Source organism: Vulpes vulpes, chromosome 8 (genome assembly GCF_048418805.1).
Source record: "Vulpes vulpes isolate BD-2025 chromosome 8, VulVul3, whole genome shotgun sequence".
NCBI lineage: Eukaryota > Metazoa > Chordata > Mammalia > Carnivora > Canidae > Vulpes > Vulpes vulpes.
The window spans coordinates 95,909,061-95,931,352 of NC_132787.1; the positions used below are offsets into that span (position 1 = coordinate 95,909,061).

The window sequence follows — 22,292 nt, forward strand, 5'->3', positions numbered from 1 at the left end:
AAACCACCCTAAGTGGAAAACAAAGGGCCTGACTCAAAATATATAAGGAATTCTTACAAATCAATGAGAATATCTACCTAATAGGAAATTAGCCAAAAGGAGTTCTTAGTGACCAGTGAACATAGGGAAGTTGTTCAAATTTAGTAATCAGAATTGCAAACTAAAACTACAGTAAGATACCAATGTCTACCCATAAAAATAACTAGGATAAGAAACACGATAAGTGCTGGTGAAGATGCAGAACAGAATTCTTACTCACTGGTGGAGTGTAAACTGGTAGGACAACTTCGAAAAACTTGTGTGCTGTAATTACTGACCTGCTGAAGTTGGAAATCTACATGCCCTATGAGCCATCAATTTCTGAAATATATATCCAACTGAAATGTTTGCACCACAGCATCAAAAGTAATGTACAGGAATGTTCACAGCCATGTCTATATAGCGTTAATTGAAAAAAATCCAAATATCCATCAACAGGGGGATAATCAGATTTATGCAAGGGAATACCAACCATATAGCCAGGAGAATTATCTGCTGCACACCACAATGTGAGTACAAGTCACCAACAAAATGTTAAACAGAAGATTTTGGATATAAAAATACATATGAGTTTATATTAAGGTCAATGAGCAAAAACCATAATGTTTAGAGATCCAGTTTAGGAGGCAAAGAACACAAAAAATCAGGAAGGCAATTATCATAAATATCATGACAGCTGTATCTAGGATAATGCAATTTTAGTAATTAAGAAGAGACAAGAATTATTCTGAGTGGCTGCTGATTACATCAGTCTGTTTACTTTGATAATCCTTTAATACTGTACTTCACCATGTATATGTTATCTTTCAATTTTGAGAAGTTTAGTTATTAAATTCCAGGTGGATTAAAATTTAAACTTAAAACTCAGACAAATAAAAACTTTGCAAAATAAAAAAAAAAAAAAATTTAATGGAGAGAAGGATCCTGGAAGATAAAGGCCATGTGTGAGGAGTGGGACCTTCTTCATTACATACAGGGAACTCTGTCTAAAAAGACAGACCTGTTTAATTGTATGAAGAGTTAAAACTTTGTTTTCTTTTGCATAAAGTACTTGTAAAATTGGGAGGATAAAAAAGGAGTTAACATCTTACAATATACAAAGCATTAAAATTAGAAAAACTCATAGAATTCAGTGTCAGCACATAAAATTGTTCAAATTCTCTAATCAAGATATTAAAAATCATTTTAACCCCTCATACAGGCAAAAATGTTTAAAATGCTATAAAATGTACTAATGGTAATGTAGGGAGAAGGTATTCTCATACATTGTTGACACTTCAGCTGTTTTTAAGAGCAACGTGGTAACATCTATTCAAACTCTAAATATGTTCTTTCATCCAGCAATCTTACTCCTAAAAAGCTATCTCAGAAACAAAATTACCCCTATATAAGGACATACACGCACAGATATGTATTGCAGTAATATTTAAGATGGCAAAAAAGGCAGATGTCTATCAAAAGAAATTGCTGAAAACAAAATTAAAATGCATCTGTGCTTTTTAAAATCACGCATACATTTAAAAGAATAGAACTACATCACTTCTTAGATTTCTGATATGCTAAGTGAGAAAAGCGAAATGCAGAAAAATTATGGGGTTTTTCTAAAATGTAACAAAAGCATGTACATTGTACTTATGTTCACGCAATTATATTCATTCACTGAATTATGTGCACACGGAAAAAATCTAGACTATTACGACATACCTTAGGGTAGTCTTTAGCAATTCTATGAATGGAAAAAGGGGAGCCCAAGCAAATGAAAAAAATTTAAAAAGTGCAGGAAAACTATACTTAGGAATGAATAACATAGTCCTGTTTAGTCACTTATTTTAAAGTATGTATGAGGTATATGAAGAATACCATGAATTTTTTCAAAAAAAAAATCCTGCCTTCTCTTTAGGCACCTGAAATATATCTTTCCATTTAAAAAAAAAAAAAAGCCTTAAAAATTAAAAGACAGACCCAGAAAGAGTTCTATAAAGCTTGTAGGAATTTAAACCATAGAAATGACGGCCACTAGATGGCAGTAAAACCCTCTGAAAATAGAAACATTTCCTTAACTGCTAGAAAAACTTGGTTTTATCTATTACCGTCATAAAGATATTCGAATTATATATGTAGACTATGAATTAGTTTCTTTCAGACTTTACCTCTTATTAGTGAAGTTAACACTAATATCTAATTACTTATTTCCTAAGTCATCTAGAAGTCCTTTTCATATTTTTTTAAATTCATGAATGATGCCTCTGAAATGCTGACAAATATTCAATCAATATGTAGTTATTTCCCATCTACTATGTGTAAAAATATGGAGGCAAACTGAAGGAATCATTTATTGAGTTTTTAATCAAGTAGAACAAAATGAAAAGTAAATGGAATGTTTACAAAGACACTAGTACAAACTAATGTACAGTGGGCACATAAATGCTCTAGAACTCATATAGCCATAGGACTTAGTATCCCAAAACCAAATAAATGAATAGCAAGCCATTAGGCAGATGAAATTCACTGAAATTCACACTTATTACCAGGTCTTTTTACTCTCACCATATGCCAAAAGGTCTAAAGATACTTTATAAGTGGATTATAAGTTATCCAGTTGTTCTACTTAACCACCTCAAGGCTAGTATAAAACATAACTACTATATTAGGTTCATGGATCCTGTAGCTTAGGAATTTGGATGTGATGAACATGATGGAGTTTGCTTGTTTCTGTACAATCAATACCCATGGCTTCAGCAAGGAAAACTCAAATGGTTGGGGTATGTAACTGTTGACAGTCCTTACACATGGACTCCCCACGTGGCTTGGGCTTCCTCACAACCTAGATGTGGTATTTGGATTTCTTCTATGATGGTCCAAGGCACCAGGTAACAAGTGTTCCAGAAAATAAGGTGAAAGCTACATCATTGTTTGTGAAGTAACTTGTAAGATGACATGGCATCACTTCAACTCCATGACTTTTGGTCAAAGGACTCAAGCTTACCCACTTCCAAGGAAAGGGTAATTATATACTCCCCTTCTTGAGGGGGAATAGCAAAGTCGCAGTGGATGAAAGCTTAAATATTACCATGACAATCTTTGGATAATAAAATGCAACACAGTACACCCTATAGCCCCAATTCACATCATTCTCATATGCAGAAGACACTACACCTTTCCCAAGACCTCCAAAGTCTCAATCCATTATGGCATCAGAACAGCCTCAGACCTCATCATCTAAATCAGGTCCAAGGGTAGATTAGGCTCCCCAGAAGCAGTTCCTCAGGTGCAGTTCTTCTTGATCTCAAGACCTATGAAACAAAGTAGCATGTTAGCCCAAACACATCCAACATACCACTGTGGGGCAAGCACAGAGTAACTCGTATAGGCACTCTCATTCAAAAACAGAACTAGGAGGCATTCAGTAATTACTTGGAAACCTCCTAAGACTAAATACTCCATTAATTAGGCACATTTTCATTTTCTCCATGTTGTGGCAGTAGCAATTTTGTTATATATAATGAGAATATCTAGCAAAGATCTCCATTTTCCTTTCCTCCAGCTTTCAACATTTTCCTTAACTACCATAAGGCCCTCACTGACCATCTCCTTGAGGACTGTCAAGTACCTTCCAGTTTCTGCCCACTACTCAGTCCAAAAGTTATAGCAGCATTTCACATCCGGTGCCATAGTTTGTTCCAGTTATTTCTATTTAACAACTTATTCTAAAACCCAGTGATAAAAATAATGGTATTATGTCACAGATTCTAGGAGGCAGAAATTGGGACAAAACACAGCAGGGTTGGCTTATCTTTGTTCCACAATGTCTGGGCCGTATCTAGGGATACACAAATGGTAATATACTGGAACAGTCAAGAAAAGAACCTAAACAGAACATTTTCACGTGGCTTGAGTTTCTTCAGCACATGGCAACCTCAAGGTCACTGGACTACTTAACATGGCAACCTGGCATTAAGCAAGACTATTCCAGTGAACAAATAGAGATGCACCACCTTGCACAACCTAACCACACAAGTCAAGCAGTACACTTCTCTGTCCTCCTTGAGGAGGGAACAGGACAGGAGATAGTGTTATGGCCATTTCTGGAAACTAAAATCCTCTATGACAGTTTATCAAGAAATGCATGATGATTAGAGTGCAACCGGCAATATGCATAACAACAGGAAGGAGAAACAGTGCTTGCAACACATGTGTTTTTGCTGCCTCTTAATAGTGCCTAAACACTATTAAGATAACATGGGGAAAAAATAAGATAACATGGAGAAAAAATAAAACATGAGAAAAAAGCCACTTTGGGTTCCTCATGCACTGAACAATTAGGTAAAGAAGAGTTAGTTATGTATAGTGGCTGATTCAATTAGGGATCCCAGGGAATTCCTGTCTTGGCTATGAGAGTAACTGATAGACTAGCCCCATTACAAACAGGACACAAAACCTAGAGTATATATAAAACTGTTTGCAGGTATTGGACAGCACTCATGAAGGGCTGTAATCTTTGAGAGGGGAGACAAACATGGGGAATCTCTATATCCATCCAGCTTCTCTCCCCAGGTAAATTATCTGGACCACAGTGCAGAAGTGAGGTCAAGCACAGAGCAGTAGCTTTACTGAATTAAGGATGTGGAAATCAAGGTGCAAGGCTAATTTATGGTAGCTGGGATTTGGTGCCACCATAAGAGCCACAGGAAAGAACCCCAAAGGTTTGTATAGTAATTCCTCAGGTCATTAGCCAACTCCTATGCTGCAGATCTACAGGGCAAGACTCTACAGTTAACTTAACGGTGTTAAGAAGCTGAAAGCTGAGAAGAGATTCTGGAGGTAACAGCGTGCTTGGGAGATTTTGCAGTTTGTGCCAAGTCAGAATATAAGCACCCTGGAAAACAACCTGAGTATTCAGTTGAGACCCCAGAAAAGTTATCCATAGAAGGATGGAGAATAAGGCATGAAAACAAAATTAACAGATCTGCCCTTAAACTAGATGGACAAAAACCAAGTGGTCCAATAATAATCTAACAAACTACCAGAACAAAAATTTAAAATCTTAAGAGGAAGATAACAACCCAAAACTATTATAACATACACCCACGTTGTAATAAAAAAATAGGGAAAGTAAAAGTAATATATAACCAAGAGAAATAAAGTAGGCATCAATTCATGATAAAAACTCAAAGACTAGAAAAAAACTTCAATCTGATTAAAGGTTAATATACAACCATAAACATCATACTTAATGATGTAAGATAGAAGGCCTTTTCCCTAATACAGACAAGACATGGATACCTGCTCTTACCATTTCTTTTCAACATAATATTGGAGATTCTAACTCCTGCAACCTGGCAAAACAACAACCACCACCCAATACATCCAAATAAAAGGAAGACTTAAGTTTTATTTGCTATGACATTCTGTATGCAGCAAATCCAAAGAAACACACATACAGGGCAGCCCGGTGGCTCAGCGGTTTAGCGCCACCTTCAGCCCAGGGCCTGATCCTAGAGACCCAGGATCCAGTCCCAAGTTGGGCTCCCTGCATGGAGCCTGCTTCTCCCTCTGCCTGTGTCTCTGCCTCTCACTCTCTCTCTCTTTCTCTCTCATGAATAAACACACATACACAGATTTGAATGAACAAGTACACAAAGGTTACAAAACACAAGGTCAAAATTCAAAGTCAATTGTATTCTAATAGATGAACAACTAACAATTAGAGAATGAAATCAACATCTTTCATTATAATTAGCAACAAAGAAAATATTTAGAAACAGAATAAGTTTCTAGATTTCAGAATAAGTTTCAAGATTTGTGCACTAAGAATTACAAACATTGTAGAGGTAAATTAAAGATCAACATAGTCCCTGTTCCAGGACTAGAAGGGTTGACACTGTTAAGATAGCAACTCTCCCCAGATTAATCTACAGTTTAAACCAATTGCTGTAAAATCTGGCTAGGGTTTTTGTTCTGGGTTTTGTTTTTGGTTTTGTTTTTTTGTTTTTTTGTTTTTTTTGTTTTTGCAGAAGTTTAAAATCTGACCCCTCCTATTCATATGGAAATGTAACAGACCCAAAATCATTTTAGAAAAGGACCAAAAACGAATCAACAAAAGAACAAATGAGAACTTTTATTTCAAAAATATTACAAAGCTATAATAATCAAAACAGTGAAGTACATGCAAAAGGCTAGTCCTATTCATCAATGGAAGACAATTAAGAGTCCACAAATAAGTCATTTTGGGTCAAGTGTTTTTGACAGTTTCCACAAAAACTCAGTGGACAGCGTCTTTTTAAATAAATGATGATGTAAAAACTAGAAATCCACCTGCAAAAAAAAAAAAAAAGCAGTAAGATTCCACCTCATTCCACATACAAAAACTAATTCAAGACTGACCAAAGACCTAAACATCAGAACGAGGACTCTAAAACTCTTAGGAAAAACTTTTATGAGCATTCATCATCTTGGATTACATAATGATTTCTTATGTATAACACCAAGAGCAAATGCAAAAGCATCAAAAATATGGATATACACTGGACTCCATCAAAATTGAAAATATTTGTGCTTCAAAGGGACATCAAAGAGAAAGGACACCCAGAAAAATGGGGGAAAATATTTGTAAACTATATACAGTATAAGGGGCTTGGATCCAGAATACATAAATTCTTTCTACTCAACAATAAAGAGATTTAAAAAACATTTTTTAATGATGAAAATTTTTGAAAACTTTTATTCAAAGAAGATATACAAATGGCTAACAAGCACATGAAGAGATGTTCGATATCATTAGTGAAATGCAAATTAAAACCAAAAGATAGTTTGTCTTATCCACTAGGATAGCAAGAATAAAAGTGGATAAAGAACCAAGAGCTGGTCCTTTGAAACAAAATTTATTGTTCTTTAGCCAGACCCATCAAGAAAAAAGGGGGGAGGGGCCTCAAAATTAGAAATGGAGAAATAACAACCTACACCACAGAAACAAAAAGAATATTTTGCCAACAAATTGGGTAACCCAGAAGAAATGGATTCTTAGAAGCATAACCTTCCAAAACTGAATTAGGAATAAATTAATTTGAACAAGTTGTTAGCAATGAATAGAAACATTAATCAAAAAATCTCCTAACAAAAAAAAAAAAAAAAAATCCAGGACCAGGCTTCACAGGTGAATCTACCAATCATTCAAATGATTTAAATTTAACAAGTTAGTACCCATTCCTTTCAAATTATGCCCATCCCCCAAAAAAATAGAAGAGTAAGAAAGGCTTCTAAATTCATTAGGGCAGCATTACCCTGATACTAAAACCAAAGACACTACCAAAAAAAAAAAAAAAAAGAGGGAGAGACGGAGAGACACAACTACAGGCCAATAATTCTGATTAAAAGATACAAAAATCCTCAACAAAATATCAGCAAAACAAATCCAATGATACGTTTTTAAAAATCCTTCATCACAATCAAGTGGTATTTATTCCAGGGATGCAAAGGTGGTTCAAGATTTATAAATCAACATGATACATTACATTAACAAAAGAAACATCTCAACAGGTTCAGAAAAAGCATTTGATAAGGCATAACATCCATTTATGATAAAAATCCTCAACAAAGTAGATGTAAAAAGAATACACCCCAATATGATGAAGGCCATATGTTAAAGATGCACAGCTATCATCATACTCAATGGTGAAAAACTGGGAGCTTTTCCTCTAAGATCAAGACAAGGATGTCCACTCTCACCACTTTTACTCAACATAGTACTAGAAGTCCTCACCACAGCAATCAGACAAGAAAAAGAAAAAGCATCCAAATTGGTAAGGCAGAAAGAAAAAAAACTTACTTTTTGCAAATGATAGGATAATATATATTTAAAAACCCTAAAGACTCTAGCATAAAACTACTAGAATTCAGTACAAAATACACAGAAATCTATTGAGTTTCTATATACTAATAACGAAGTAGCACGGACATTAGGAAAATAATCCCATTTATAATTGTACCAAAAATACCTAAGAATAAATTTGACATAAGAGGCAAAATTGAAGACACAAATAAATGGAAAGATGTTCCATGCTTCTGGATTGGAAAAAGTCAACATGGATCTATATTACCTAAAGCAATCTACAGATTTACTGCAATCTAGAGATCAAAATTATCAACTGGAACAAATGATCCTAAAACTTGTATGGAACCACAAAAGACCACAGATAGTCAAAACAATCTTTGGAAATAAGAACAAAGCTAGAGGTCTCATAATCCCAGATTTCAACATATGCTATAAAGCTATAGTAATCAAAACAGTATGATACTGACACAGACACATAGAAAAATGAAACAGAGAGCCTGTAAATAAACCGATGCTTATATGGTTGATCTAAAATGAAGGAGGCAAGAATATACAATGGAGAAAAGATGGTCTCTTCAACAAATGGTGTTGGGAAAACTGGAGAGCTACATGCAAAAGAATGAAACTGGATCACTTTCTTACACCATCTGGAAAAATAAACTCAAAATGGATTAAGGACCCAAATGTGAAACTTTAAATCATAAAACCCCTGGAAGAAAAGAGGTATAAACAGGTAGTTTCTTTGACATTGCCCACAGAAATGCTTTTAGACAGGTCTTCTTAGGCAAGAGAAACAAAAGCAAAATTAAAGTACTGGGCTACAATGGAATAAAAAGTTTTTATACAGAAAAGGAAACCATCAACAAAAAAGAAAACCACATAACTTACTGAATGGGAAAAAACATTTTCAAATGATAAATCCAATTGGGATTAGTATTCAAAATATATGATAAACTTTTATAACCCCACACCAAATACAATCCAATTAAAAATGAGTGGAAGACCTGAATATTTTCCAAAGACAACATACAGATGGCCAACACATGAAAAGACGCTCAAAGACACGAATCATCTGGGAGATGCAAATTAAAATCACAATGAAATATTAGCCATTCTGACAGATGTAAGTTGACATCAAAAATGGAACTAACAATAAGCATAAGCAAGGATGTTGAGAAAAAGGAACTCTCACAAACTGTTAATGGGAATGTAAATTGGTACCACTACTGTGAAAAACAGTTTGGACGTTCCTTTAAAAATTAAAAATAAAATTACCATATGATCCAATAATTCCACTACTGGATATTTACCCAAAGAAAATAAAAATACTACTCTGAAAAAGATATATGCACCCCTCTGTATGTTGCAGTATTTATAATAGTCAAAATATGAAAGCAACACAAGTGTCCATCCATAGATGAATGAAAATGTGGCATATGTATCTATAATGGAATATGTATCTATAATGGAATATAACTCAGAAAAAAAAAGAGGAGATATTGCCATTTGCAACAATACAGATGGATCTAGAGGCTATAACGCTAAGTGAAGTAAGTCAAAGAAGGACAAACATTATTTGTTAATTTCCATAGGAGTGAAATAATATGAACAAAAAAAAAGACAAATAGACTCTTAAATACAGAGAACAAACTGGTGGTTTCTAGAGGGGAAGTGGGTGGGGGCATGGATGAACTTAAACATTTACAAGGATATAGAGAATCAGCAAAACACTCTGCCCATTGAAAGAGGCCAGACATGAGAACATATGATTCCTTTTATATAAGATCTCCATAAAACAGAAGCCATGAGGGACAGAACTCCCCCCTTGCCTGAAATAGGGAGTAAGACTGGAGAAGGATAGGAGGATTGACAGTAAATGTTGCAGGAATGATGATGAATAAGATGCTGCAAAAGGTATTTATGGAGATAGTTGCTCAACTTGTTACAACTACCAAACACTGAGTTGTATGCTTGAAAGGAGTTTATCAAAGTATATGAAAATATGCCTAAAATTATTTTTAAGTGATGACAAAAATAAAGATATTCACAGAAAAACAAACGCTGAGAAAATTGTCATTGAATCCAAGTTAATATAAAGGAGTATTAGAAAATAACCTAAAAAATAAAAACACTTTAGAACATATGGGATGCAGGTAAAGAATGCTTAAGAAGTAGTTTATAGCAGTAAGCACTTCTAATACAAAAGTGAAAGCTATAAAATAAACTCTCTAGATTTAGAGACTAAAAAGCTAGAAAAAGCTAGAAGCTAGAAAAAAATCAAGCACAGAGTAAAAAGAAGAAATTACTCTTAAGTCAAAGAAATGGAAAATGGAAAAAATGGGGGAAAAGTGAAACTTCTTTAAAAAGAAATAACATAATCCTACATTAAGATTTCTCAGGCAGCAGAGGAGATATTTACCATCATTCTGTTATCCTAATATCAAATCCAGAGAAGACATCACAAAGGGGGAGAAAAGAACCTTAGACCAATATCCCTCATAAACAAAATTCCTTTAAAAATGCTAGCACTAAATCTAGAAAAACATTAAAAAGATTGTATAACATGCCTAAATGGGGCATCCCAGAAATGCAAGGGTATTTCAACACTCAAAAATCCTAACCTGTCTGTCTTTCCAGGAAGGTTTCCTATGACCGTTGGAAGTCTGACCCATAAATTAGCCAATTCAATACACCATTGCAAGGCAACATGAACTACTGCCAACCTACATCTCCATTCAGGGGCATCTCTAAAGGAACAATGATGAGAAGAAACTTTTCTTTGGGCACAGCCCACAACCTTTCTGAATGGAAATGGAAGAAATCTAAGGTAAGTATATATAGTCTTCTACAAAGTGCCAGCCAACTGGTTAAGTTGGTTGTTTGAGGCTCAGAAGGTACAAATCTAGAAAATAAAGAAAACCTGTAGAAGAGGCATTTGGATGAGCCAGTGGTAATGGCACGTGAGTCTTGGTATGTCAATCTTGGCGATTCATGTCAATACGGATCATACACATCCACCACAGAAATATACTCAGCAACCAGGTGAAGAGAATTCCACATCCAGTGGGTAATTATAGCACCTCATTCTCTGTGTACACTAGTACACAGCGCACAACCACTAGTGTACAACCAATGACCCAACAATTCTAGCAATGGGACCTAGCACACATCCAACAGAAATGCACATGTTTATGAAAAGATGCATAGTATTTCTCATAATTACTTAAAATAATTGAAAACTGGAAAAAATGTCATCAAAAATAGGATAAATTTTACTTTATATTCAGAAACTAAAATGAACTACAGCTGCACAAAATTGATAAATCCCATATTTAAAAGCTGTAAAAAGGAATAGATATAAAAGCATACTATCAGTTCCATATATAATCATTAAAAGATAAAAACATTTTTTTCTTGGTTGTTGGCAAAATTAGGTGGTAAAACTATTTTAAAGACACAAAAAGAAAGGAAGGTAGTAGCTCCTTTGGAGAGGAGGGCATAAATATTTGCCAGGACAGGAAAAGAACCTCTAGAATCTTGGTAATGTTCCATTTTTGAACTAAGAAGCAGTTACAAGGGTGGCTCAATCAGAAATAAGACTTCTAGCTATAGATCTGTTTTGTATACTTTTATGTCTATACTTAAAAATAAAAAGTCATAAAAATGAATCACATACCAATAGCTAATAATGACATGCACCGAATGACCTGGGCTAAGGATCTTACTTTCCCCTTCCTAGGCCTCTCTTTTCTCATTTATTTTTTGAATCTTGAGGTTTCAGATTGTATTCTGTTCTAAAGTAGATATCAGAATGTCATTACATTGCTCCATTCTTCTCTAAATAGTCTCAAGGAATAGTTTATTGAATACATAAGCTATATATAAAGCTTCATACGTGTAATTTTTAAGAAGCTTCACTGAATATTCAGTTGTCATAAAATTTACCTTTAAGTGTACAGATCAGTGGATTTTAGTATATTTACAGAGTTGTGTAACCACTCTCACCATTTAATTTCAGAACCTTTTCAGAGCAGAGAGAAACTCCATATCCATGAAGAAACTCCATATCCATCCCTTCCTACCCCAAGTTCCTCTTGGACCTTGGCAATCAAGACTGGTTTGTATTGAGTCAGTTTTGCTTGGCTGTACTATGCAGTCTCAAGTTCCTTCCTTGTAGGTTTGCCTAAGTTCTTTCAAGAATCAGGCTCACAGGCCATATTTTTTAAGTCTTTTTCAACTGGTTCCTCAGGAAGTTAGGCACATTGCCCTCTGTGGTCCTAAAGCACATATTATATACCTTTATTACATACCATGTATCATTTACAATTAACTTGTTTCCACCACTGGAACTAAACAATCAGAATTGGACTCATTTTTGTATCTCCTATATTGAATATGGTGATTTCCAAAAACATTTGGTGAATGAATGTACCATATAAGAAACTGATTAGATTATAAAGAAGGATGATTTAGTACTAAGGAGAAAATATTCAGAGACAGGAGTATGTTTGAGGACATCAAGACAGAAATGTTATGTCATAGAAAATCATTACGATAATATAACTTGTCAATAACTGATCATTTTACAATGAATAAATTGAGAAGGCCAAGAAAATACATTAAAACTATTACATAGAGTTCACAGTAAGATGTTAATGTACCCTAGCTAGAGAGAAATAGCTACTAGAATCTTAAGTATATTTAGTATGGCTGTGATAATATAACCTAAGAAAAATTCTAAAAGTCAAATGTAGAAAAAATATATATAATGCTGCAAGCTTCTGAAAAAGGTTGAAAATTATATCCAAACTATCAACCAAATAAAAGTCAAGGTAATGCTGACCTCATAGAAGGAGTCAGGAAGTGTTCCTTCCATTTCTATTTTTTGGAACAGTTTGAGAAAAATAAGTATCAATCCTTTAAATGTTTGGTAGAATTCTCCTGGAAAGCCAGGCAGCCCTGGACTTTTGTTTTTTGGAAGAATTTTGATTACTGATTCAATTTCTTTGCTGGTTATGGGTTTGTTCAGATTTCCTATTTCTACCTGTTTCAGTAGTTTATATTTTTCTAGGAATTTATCCATTTCTTCCAGATTGCCCAATTTGTTGGCATACAGTTTGTAATAATATTTTAATTGTTTATATTTCTGTGATGTTGGTTGTGCTCTTTTATTCATGACTTTATGTGGGTCCTTTATCTTTTCCTTTTTGCTAAAGTCTGGCTAGGGGTTTATCAATTTTATTAATTCTTTCAAAGAATCAGCTCCTAGTTTTGTTGATGTGTTTTACTGTTTTTGTGTTTCTATATCATTTCTGCTCAACCTTTATTATTTCCCTTTAGGCCTTTTTTCCTATCCCATTTCTAGCTCCTTTAGATGTAAGGTTAGGTTGTGTATTTGAGACTTTTCTTGCTTCTTGAGGTAAGTCTGGGTTGCTCTATTCTTTCCTCTTATGACCATCTTTGCCCTGAGTCCCAAAGGTTTGAACTGTTGTGTTTTCCTTTTCATTTGACTCCACATATTTTATTTCTTCTTTATTTTCTTGGTTAACTCATTCATCTTTAGTTGGATGTTCTTTAACCTTCACATATTTGTGGTCTTTAATTTTCTTCTTATGATTGACTTCAAGTTTCACAGTGTTGCAGTCTGAAGATACACATGGTATGATCTCCATCTTTCTGTACTTACCGAGGCCTGATCTGTGACCCAGTATGTGATCTGTTCCAGAAAATGTTCCATGTGCACTTAAAAGAAAGAGCATCTCGCTGCATTAGAATGATATGTTCTGAATATCTCTGTGAAGTCCATCTGGTCCAGTGTGTCATTCAGAGCCATATTTATTCTGCTTAGGTTCTCTATCCATTGCTCTGAGGTGTTACAATCTCTTCAAGAAATGGTGTTGGGAAAACTGGACAGAAGCACGTAGGAGAAAAACTGGACCACTTTTATACACTATACAGAAAAATAAACTCAAAATGGATGAAAGACCTAAAAGTGAGAGAGGAAACCATAAAAATCCTAGAGGAGAACACAGGCAGTAACCTCGTTGACATTGGCCATAGAAATTTCTTATTAGACATGGCCAGAGGCAAAGGAAACAAAAGCAAAAATGAACTACTGGGATTTCATCAAAAAGCTTCTGTACAGTGAAGGAAACAATCAACAAAACTAAAAGGCAACCTACAGAATGGAAAAAGATATTTGCAAAGGCATATCCAATAAAGGATTAGTATTCAAAATCTATAAAGAACTTAACACCCAAAACCAGATAAGCTAGTTAAGGAATAGGCAAAAGACATGAATAGACATTTTCCCAAAGACCTACGGATAGCTAACAGACACATGAAAAGAGACTCAACATTACTAATCAGAGAAATGCTAATCAGGGAAATGCAAATCAAAAACCACAATGAGGGATCCCTGGGTGGCGCAGCGGTTCGGCGCCTGTCTTTGGCCCAGGGCGCGATCCTGGAGACCCGGGATCGAATCCCACGTCGGGCTCCCGGTGCATGGAGCCTGCTTCTCCCTCTGCCTGTGTCTCTGCCTCTCTCTCTCTCTCTCTGTAACTATCATAAATTAAAAAAAAAAAAAAAATCAAAAACCACAATGAGATACCACTCACACCTGTCAGAATGGCTAAAATGAACAACTCAGGAAACAATAGATATTGGCAAGGATGTGGAGAAAAGGGAACGTCATACTGTTGGTGGGAATGCAAACTGGTATAGCCAGTCTGGAAACCAGTATGGAGGTTCCTCAAAAAGTTAAAAATAGAACTACCCTATGACCCAGCAATTGTACTACTAGGTATTTACCCAAATGATACAAAAAATACTGATTTGAAAGGACACATTCACCTTGATGTTTATAGCAGTATTGTCAACAATAGCCAAAGTATGGAAAGAGCCCAAATGTCCATCAACTGATGGATAAAGAGGTGATTTTACACACACACACACACACACACACACACACACACACAGGACCTATTACTAAGGCATCAAAAAGAATTAAATCTTGCCATTTGCAACAACAGGGATGAAGATAAAATGTATTATGCTAAGCAAATTGAGTCAGAGACAGACAGATACCATATAATTTCATTCGTATGTGAAATCTAAGAAACAAAATAGATGAACATGAGGAAGGAAGAAAAGAGGGAAGCAAACCATAAGAGACTCTTAAGTGTAGAGAACACACTAAGGTTTGATAAAGGGGAGGTGAGTGGGGGAATGGGTTAAATGGGTGATGGGTATTAAGGAGGGCACTCATTGTGACGAGCACTGGGTGTTGTTGATGGGTATTAAGGAGGGCACTCATTGTGACGAGCACTGGGTGTTGTATATAAGTGATGTATCACTGAAATCTATTCCTGAAACCAGTACAATACTCAATATTAACTAGAGTTTAAGATTTTATTTAAATTCAATTTCCCAGATCCCTGGGTGGCACAGTGGTTTGGCGCCTTGCCTTTGGCCCAGGCCACGATCCTGGAGACCCGGGATCGAATCCCACGTCGGGCTCCCAGTGCATGGGGCCTGCTTCTCCCTCTGCCTTTGTCTCTGCCTCTCTCTCTCTCTCTCTCTGTGACTATCATAAATAAATAAAAATTTAAAAAAAAATAAAAAATAAATTCAATTTGCCAACATATAGTATAACACCCAGTGCTCATGTCAACATGTGCCCTCCTTAATGCCTGTCACCCAGTTACTTATCCCCCCATCCACCTCCCCTTCTGCAACTCTGTTTCCCAGGGCTAGGAGTCTTCTGTGATTGGTCTTCCTCTCTCATTTTTCACCAGTTTCCCCCTTCCCTTATGGTCTCTTTCACTATTTCTTATATTCCATATAGGAGTAAACCATATGATAATTGTCTTTTACATTGACATGAATGAATTGGAGGGTTTATGCTGAGAGAAATAAGTCAATCAGAGAAAGAAAGACTAGAATAAAAATTTTATTTTATTTTTTTAGAATAAAAATTTTAAAATAAAAAACTATAGGCCAAATAAAAAGATTTGTAATTTTAAAAATCCAACACTTCTTAAAAGTGAAAAAGTGAAAGGTTAAGAACTTTGAGAATTAGTATGTTTTTTCCTCTTTTAAAGTACTTCTAAGTGTTTGAGTAAGGACTAGCTTTGGTTATGGGAAATGTTAAAGTGAATTCAATTTTTCATCACAATATACACAAGGTTTGATTGTTAATGCTATAGTACTCTTTTAAAACACACACACACACATTCAGACTTCAGCAAACTATACTTAAAGTATTGTACTGTGAAAAATTAACAATACTCAATATACAAAACAAAAATAACTTCCCTTGGGTGTACATAACTATAAAAGTAATATTAGAGTTAAATACACATTAAAAAGTCAGAAAAAGTTATATTAATACAGATCTTTAAAAAACTTAACATGAAATTTAACCAACGCAGCATCTCCTATAGAAGAATTTAGAATCATTTCATGATTGGATTGTTTGTTTCTTTGCTGTTGAGTTTAATAAGTTCTTTATAGATCTTGGATACTAGTCCTTTATCTGATACATCATTTGCAAATATCTTCTCCCATTCTGTAGGTTGTCTTTTAGTTCTGTTGACTGTTTCTTTTGCTGTGCAGAAGCTTCTTATCTTGATGAAGTCCCAATAGTTCATTTTTGCTTTTGTTTCTCTTGCCTTCATAGATGTATCTTGCAAGAAGTTACTGTGGCCAAGTTCAAAAAGGGTGTTGCCTGTGTTCTCCTCTAGGATTTTGATGGAATCTTGTCTCACATTTAGATCTTTCATCCATTTTGAGTTTATCTTTGTGGATGGGGTAAGAGAATCAAAGTGATAGTGCCAAGAAAAGATAAATTAATAATTTGTCTTTCAAACAAAATCATTAAAAATTTATTTAAGAGAGAAACTGCAACAGAGATAGCAAGAGAGGGCACTAGAGGGGAAGAGAGAGAGACAAAGGGTCCTTCACTGAGCAGGAGCCATGACTCAGGGCTCAGTCAATCCCAGGACCCCAGGATCATGACCTGAGCCAAAGGTAGATGCTTAATCATCTGAGCCATCCAGGTACCCCAACAATTTGTCTTTAACACTTTTTATGTGTTTTTATTTTGTATCCATGTATATAACTTTGAATATGCTTATGTGAATATTTTTTAAAAACCAATCCATTTCTATGGAATGCTTTTTTTCCATTCTTATAAACCATTTTTATAGGAGTTCAGAAAATATTTTTTGTTTTTTTTGTTTTTTTGTTTTTTTGTTTTTTTTTTACATTTATTTATGATAGAGAGAGAGAGAGAGAGAGGCAGAGACACAGGCAGAGAGAGAAGCAAGCTCCATGCACCGGGAGCCCGATGTGGGATTCGATCCCGGGTCTCCAGGATCGCGCCCTGGGCCAAAGGCAGGCGCCAAACCGCTGCGCCACCCAGGGATCCCAGAAAATATTTTTAATTTATATGAATAAAGCAAAATTAAAACTTAACAATCCTTAACTTTGAAAATATTTAAATCTAAAAGAGTCAAATGAGTTACTCTTTCCCAAATTTTGAACCAACAGTCTGTTGCCAACATTTACAAAAAAACAGATTCTATTAACTTAAACTAATAGAAGGGTTTTAGACTATGAAAAAAAGCATTAATATTGATTTATCTGTAAAATATAATAAAAACTTAATCCTAAGAAAATATAAATCCTAACATTGAATATACTTTTTTATTTGTTTTTATTTGAAAGTACTCTGAATTACTATACATCCTCCAGGTTGTAATTTTATAGTGTAATATACAAATATGGGGGGAGGGATATGCCTTCAAAATAAAGAAAAAAAGGAAAATAGCTTTAAATTAAGCACTATATATATTTTAAAAGGAAACTATTTTAATCCTTTATTCAGCTACTTCTCTATACTGGGCTTCTGTTAAAAAAAAAGTAGGAATTAACTAAATGTAGATTGTAAAAACATTTTCTACAATATTTAACAACAAATGCTATAATAAATTTGTGAAGTTTGTCTATTTCCAAACATAAAATACTATACCTGAAGACACAATTCAATGAAGTTAAATCTAAAAAACTGAAGGACAGGAGGCTCTTCCTGATAAAACTGGTACCAAAAACATCCATTATTATTTTATCTTTTTTTTTTTTTTGGCATTCAAGTTCATTTATTTTTTAAATTAACCAAATTATCTTTGCCATATTTTATGGTACCAAAACAAACAAAAGCAGCCCAGTGCCCAGTGATACAACAATCACAGAAGTTATATAGAGTGAATTATTTTTCCAATAGAAGCACTTTTCTAAAGTGTACAAAATAATCTCTAAGATCTGGTAAGATTTGGGGGAAAAGTAAAAAAAAGTGTTCAAAGAAATGATATTACAAAGAGTCAATGTTAAATGGTCTGCTCTAAAATAACCACAAACCACAGATTAATTTGTAGTGTAAAAATACACTCCTCACTTCGAATAAACTTTCAAGACACCAAATTTAAACTCCTATTCATAAACAACAGTATTTCTGGAAATTACTTCCTAACCACAAAAAAATGACAATATCAATACACTCAATATACATGTACCAATAATAAATTTGATTGCCCTAGCTAGCTTAGAAAATTTCTAAGTTTCTTCAAATATTTTCTAAATCACCAAATCTCTAGTTCTTCGAAACTATTTGGCAGAAACTGACTCTTAAGTGGACTTGTATGATTTTATGGTTCTATCTCTGCAAGAATATACTCCGAATTTGCTCAATAAATGTTTACTTGTAAGATAAATCCTAATTCACAAGTAAATGCACTGACAAAATCTCTCTCCCCCAACTAAACAGTGGTGTTCTTGAATGTCACAAATATCTACAACAAATAACCAAAAATATAAAGCCAAAATAAATACACACACACACACACACACACACACACAAAATAAAGTAAAAGAAAAATCCCATTGTATGAGCTAGAGAGAGGGAACAATGGGATTAAGTCTGACTTTTCTTCCATATTCTAAGTGTCCTATAAGCACGCATATTTTCCTGGGAATGTGGCTGTGTTGCATTAACTCTCTATGTACTATCCATGACCTCGACGATGACTCTATAAAGTAGCAACAGAAACAGAGGCTTTAGTCAGGAAAGACACCTGAAAGATATAACAGTAAAATATTATCTAATGACTGAAAATATAGCAAAGAATACTTTATCAAATAAAATGTTTAAAATACGTTAGGAGTGAAACACATTTCCTAAATATTCTTTCTGAAAACAAGTCATCATAATTCCTGGTCACAACAAATTTGTAACATTCTAATCTGTAACATTCTAATCACTGTCTGCTAGCAAAATAATCTGAACAATCTAGATGCCTTTCAGATACTTTGAGTTTAGAAATTGTCATATGCTTACCACTTTTATTATATATTTGGAGCATCTAAAACAAAACAGGAATTACTGGGTATCCTATGTATTATCTGTTGCCAAACTGATGCATAAAAGATCTGAGCTTTCATCTCCTTGCACTGAAAAACAAGAAAGAAAAATTAGAATGTTAGATTATATTTTCCAAGAATTATGGGTTTCATTAATAGTCATGACATTATTTTGAAGTTCCTACTATAAATAGAATTTTTTGCTTAATATCTAATAGCCATAATTTAAAAAGGTAAAGGAAAGAAATATAGCATACAGATTATACATATACTAAAACATACTTACACTTAACTAAAAATATCTTTTCTTAAATAATTACTAATATATATCCATTCTGGAAAATAAAATACATTTTTGTTTCTTCTAGTCTTTATTTAGAACAAGAATTCTATCAGAAATCCAATCTTCCAAAAAGATTTAACTGTTAATCTATTTACCGCAAATATGTGCCTGTTATACACTGTCCTAAATATTGCAATTTCATGCAGAGCAACAATAGCAATTTTTCAAGTTACTTCACAAAAGATTTTCAAAACAAATACAGTAGTTTTATTAGAATGTCTGATTTTTCTAGAATTAGTGAGCATTTACTTTGTACCAGGTACTAGTGAAGAGGTTTCATAGGTCTTAACTTATGTAGCCCTCACTCAGCCAATGGCGTCATCATTGGCTGCATATTACAGATGAAGAAACTGAAAAAAATCAATATGTTAGAAAGCTTATCTCCAGTTTCACAGTTAAGAAGGGATGCAGCAGGAATTCAAACTCATGGAGTGGGGCCTCATTGCCCATACTTTTAAATACTGTGCTAGATCCAATGCAAGTGATCCATAAGTATCACTTACAAGTCTTGTATTTTCAGAATTCAGCCTAACATTTTACATGCCTATCAGCCATTCCCCTTTGGATATCTAGCTATATCATCTTGAATGTAAAAGGTCAGACAAAAGTCTCCTCAAAAATGGGTTGCCATTCCAGATTTCTTTCAAAGTTGTCCTCCAGTTAAATATGCAACTGTAGGAAGGTAGCACATACCAGCATCAAGCAGTGCCTCAGTAACTCGATATTTTTGTGCTTTTCAAAGGGTTGTTACATTCTCCTAGTTCCCATAATTATCTATTTAAGGACTTCCAGGGAAAAACAAGCAAGCAACAACAGCAAAGACATCTTGGACACATACTAGTAACTTATTCTGAGAAAACAGGCTGCAAATAAAAAACACTAGCTTGAATATTTTAATATGGATATGTTATAGTAGGCTGAAACTATGGGACAGCTAAGCCAATTTTCTAAATGTATAATTAAAACAATACCTGGGCAAGGCAAAATAAACGCCTTATACTTTGGGGCCATTCTAAAACAATAACACTTTGAGTTAAGTTTAGCACAGAACTACTATGACTCACTATGTATTGTCTGGACTCCAAATACCAGAGCGATAGATTCTAACAGGTTTTGTGAAGTCCAAAATTAGTATTTTTCTCTAACAATTCAGAAAGTTATCCACAATAGTCTCTGGAACAGCGGTTCTCAACCTTGGCTGGACGTTAGACTCACCCAGGGAGCTTTAAGACGGTGAGATCACAGCTGGATCAACTAAAATCATCTCTAAAAGTGAGACCCAGGCAGAATTTTTTAAAGCTTCCTTTTGAACGCAAAGCCCAGATTGAAAAGCATGGGCACTAGCGCCACTTTTCTAGCTTCTTTAATAGGGAAGAGAACTTCAAATATTGAGAATTCTAACAGAGAATTAAAACCATTTTTCCCTAAGATCTGGAGCATGTGCAGGCAGTAATAGCAAACAGCAGTGGCTACTACAGTACTGCTGGTGGTCAAGGAATAAGTGTTAGGAGCCTGGACAGTACTCAAAGCAACGAAACCATCTTGTTTTTTTATTTTGTTTTAAAACTGATTATAGCACATGCGTTAGTAAATTCTAAGTCCGTGAAACCATGTTTCTTATATTTGCCTCAAAGATTTTCCCAAAAAAAAAAACTTCAAAAATTTTAGAACTATAATTTGATATTTTATTAGCTGCTTTTGTAATAGCTATCTTCATTTAACTCACTCATTGATTCACCGTGTGCTAGGAATGCAGGAGGTAGGATGGAGATGGGGGCCTGAGGTGGGTTTTTAAGGAATTTAAGAAAAATGAAGGTGGAAATATATTCAGGTAGAGTAATAAAAGAAATTGTGGAAGCGCTAAAATGTATGGGCTGAGGGCCAGAAGCTTACTGAAAACTCTGCCTCAAATGATCTGCTTTTCAGAAGGCAGTAGAAGTGATTAACAAAAAGACTATAGAGTTGGAGACGTCAGAGTTGCTAAGTATATAGGGAACTGAGATCCTGTCTTCTATCCATGGACAATTGCCCTGAGCCTCATCCATAAAACAGTGATAATTTTGGGGGGTGCTTCTTCCCATTCCTGAAGTTTCCTCCCATGTAGAAGTATTCACAGGTGAGGCACTCTCCTCACCCAACACTCTGCTGGTTTTTGGCTTCCTTACTTAGACCAGGAGGAGGGCCAATCTGATTGGTCCATTTGGAGGACAAAGGAGGACAAAGGAATAGGTTAAGGTAGCCTCTTCCTCCTCCCTCCCTTTCTTTGGGAGATCAACGTCTCAAGCAGGGGTAGGCCCCCCCACATGGGAGGGCGGGGCAGTTCCCGCTCTGTGCTCTGTGCCTACTGTTGGTAAACCTATTTTCCCCACAGATATAAACCCACATTTACCAGTATTGTTTTGGGGTTGTTGCTTTATTAATAAATGTGGTATTTAGCTCACCAATTGTTTTCCTCCTTGTCCCTCTCTAAGGTGATTTAGAATTCAGGCAACTAGTTGTCAGACTCCATTTAAAACTCAGTATCAACCTACTTGAGAGTTTGGTAACCTTTAAATGAGGGATCCATATGAAAACCTTAACACGGCACCTGGAACATAATAAGCACTCCACCATAACCGCTAATTCAGTAACAAAATATTCAAAACTAAGAGCCAATTT

The 22,292-nt window shown here is 34.8% G+C and overlaps 1 protein-coding gene across 17 annotated transcripts in view; it reads right to left on the bottom strand.

The window, feature by feature from the left end:
* Window positions 1-2,348: 2,348 nt before the first annotated feature.
* The window catches only part of TDRD15 (tudor domain containing 15), an 82,358-nt gene continuing 62,414 nt past the window's right edge, over window positions 2,349-22,292 (bottom strand). For 14 of the 17 annotated variants that reach the window (XR_012003218.1, XR_012003216.1, XM_072767600.1 and 11 more), the window contains 2 exons: window positions 19,269-19,381; window positions 2,349-3,332 (listed from right to left, as the gene is read on the bottom strand). Coding sequence is in view for 15 of the 17 variants with exons in the window: in XM_072767600.1 (XP_072623701.1) it covers window positions 19,323-19,381 (59 nt within the window). In the remaining 2 variants the exon portion in view is untranslated. Of the gene's footprint in view, window positions 3,333-6,137; window positions 6,355-15,875; window positions 19,006-19,268; window positions 19,382-22,292 lie in introns of those variants that run through there. The other 3 variants (XM_072767590.1, XM_072767591.1, XM_072767589.1) reach the window with 3 other exon arrangements.